General features: G+C 37.7%; 1 protein-coding gene across 1 annotated transcript in view; it reads right to left on the bottom strand.

Annotated features, from left to right (window-relative positions):
- LOC122248847 (agrin) overlaps nt 1–2,500 on the bottom strand; it is an 18,525-nt gene that overhangs the window by 5,259 nt on the left and 10,766 nt on the right. The window contains exons 11-13 of the mRNA XM_086548509.1: nt 2,138–2,401; nt 344–348; nt 152–164 (exon numbers count right to left, since the gene is read on the bottom strand). Of these exons, the coding sequence (XP_086404635.1) occupies nt 152–164; nt 344–348; nt 2,138–2,401 (282 nt within the window). The remainder of the gene's footprint in view (nt 1–151; nt 165–343; nt 349–2,137; nt 2,402–2,500) is intronic.

Below are 2,500 nucleotides of genomic sequence, written 5' to 3'. Positions count from 1 at the left end.
ATGTCTGAAGAAATATCAAGAGCTCCGTTGTCTGAATTGCGCTTCATCAATTAATTACGTAACGCGATGGGATATGTAAACACGAGGTCGATATCTGTCTTTAAAGATAATCTCGGTTATCATCGAGTGACAGTACTAGACTTATCCTTACGAGCAATCTGAGTCTGTGGATTAATGTGCTTGATTTAAGAGAAATTAAGGATTTTTGAAGAATGTTTAAAACAGGTAGAATGGAAAGGGTTATCGAGCTAAATGCAAAAAGCTGCAAAAATGAAATACGAAGCGTTCTTGAAATAATGAAAAAACACTTGCAGCTCTGCAATGTGCATCCTGATGATCTTACCTCGACTGAAAAAAGAGACAATCACTTTCATTGATAAACACAAAGAAAGGATAAGAAAACGTAATAAAAAGGAAAAAAACAGTTATATTACCATAACACAGCATGATTTCCAACCAAATCAGAGTATCTTTTCGTAAAATATCTAACAATATGGCTTAAGCAGTAAATTCTAAAAACTGCATCAGTTGTCAGTATACCACTTATATTCAGGGGACCGACGCCACAGCCACAACAACTGAGGCAATTAAGAATGTTGTCAAGGCAAACTGCGGGTCAGCAATGCAGAATACCAAATACATATACACAAAAAATATTAACAAGGGGATATATATATGTGTGTGTGTGTGTGTGTGTGTGTGTGTATGTGTGTGTGTATATATATATATATATATATATATATATATATATATATATATATATATATATATATATATATACATATATATACATACATATGTGTGTGTGTGTGTTAGTGAGTGAGCGTGTGAGTGAGTGAGAGAATATGTGTATGAGTGTACGTGTGTGTGTGTGTGTGTGTGTGTGTGTGAGTGCGAGTGTGAGTGTGAGTGTGTGCGTGAGTGCGAGTGTGAGTGTGAGTGTGAGTGTGAGTGTGAGTATGAGTGTCAGTGTCAGTGTCAGTGTGAGTGTGAGTGTGTGTGTGAGTGTGTGTATTATTGTGTGTGTGAGTGAGTGTGAATGTAAATATAAGTGTGAATCTGTGCGGGTGCTTATATGTACACACACATATATATACGCTGGAAGAGAGAGAGAAACAGACAGACAGAGATAGATAAAGTCCAGAACGTGGATGACCAAAGATAAACTCGAGTACTGAATCAAACGGAGCGCCGAAAGAGTGGAACAGAAGGAAAACGGATAACCATTACAAAAGAATAATGATAAAAAAGACAGATAAAAAAAATAAAAAATAAAACAAAACTGAACAACGAATAAGAACAATGAAAAAATAATGAAGACTAAGAAAAAATAAGAAAAAATAACAATAACACAGTTGCGAGAGAATACAATAGAAATAATTGAACAAAGTAAAGGAGAAGAACTCGAGAAGAAAAATCACCAACACAAAAAAAAAAAAAAAATCAGGATAGAATTGGAAATAAAAATGAACAGCAAAAGAGGGGAAGAAAATAGAAAATTGACGAAGCGTACAAAGAGGAAACGTCGGATAAATCTGGATAAAGGGACTCAAATGAAAAGAAAGAAAAAATAATCAGAAAAAAAAAAAACAGACGAGAAGAGATTACAGAATAAGAGATAGAGAAAAGGGAGAACGTATTTACAAAAGCAAGGGAGGCAAAAAAGAATGATAAAAATTGTTTTAAAAAATCAGCAAAAGAAAAGAAAAATAAAGAGATATAAAGGATGCTGATGGTGAAAAGAAAATCAATTTAACCAAATAAAAGGGAATTTTCGATCGAAATTGGATGGACGTGTGTGTGTGCATGTGTGTATTTGTGTGTGTGTGTGTGTGTGTGTGTGTGTGTGTGTGTGTGTGTGTGTGTATGTATTTGTGTGTGTGTGTGTGTGTGTGTGTGTGTGTGTGTGTGTGTGTGTCTGCGTGTGTCTGTGTGTGTTTGTGTCTGTGTGTGTTTCTTCATGAAAACATATCTCTCTCCTCTGCTTACAAAATAATAACAACATTTCCACTACTACTACTCCACTAACAAAAACATTAAGAACAACAACACCACAAACACAAACAACACCAACAGATACCATCACCAAAGACCAAACGAATAAATAAACAAATCCTGAAAAAAGCATCGAGCTCACCAGCGCACTTCTCAACCGGGAGAACGAAGAGCTCCACCTGGATGTTGCAAGCATGAAGTCGCATCAAGCACTCCGATTCATAAAACTCCATATCACTCCCGCACACTGGCTCGTAACGGGGGGGCGGCGAGCAGTAGAAGTCGCATATGCAGCGTGGGCGGTTCTCCGACGCGTCCGCCTTGCACTGGGCGCCCGCGATGCACTTGTAGGCGTGGCACGGGTCTTCGGGGCTTGTTGGCGGAAGGGGCGTGGGGTAGATTACGTCTAAAGAGTCGAAAGCGGGTGGGGAGTTTGATATTAGTGTGGGAGGTGATGGAATAAATATTAATAATAGTGAAATCAGGTCTAATAGCAATCTGAAAT

The sequence above is a fragment of the Penaeus japonicus genome, unplaced genomic scaffold (genome assembly GCF_977035675.1).
Source record: "Penaeus japonicus unplaced genomic scaffold, GWHDUDI00000001_assembly GWHDUDI00000020, whole genome shotgun sequence".
In the NCBI taxonomy this organism is placed as follows: domain Eukaryota; kingdom Metazoa; phylum Arthropoda; class Malacostraca; order Decapoda; family Penaeidae; genus Penaeus; species Penaeus japonicus.
Note: the sequence above shows the minus strand (reverse complement) of the source record. Positions and strands in the feature narration are given on the sequence as shown.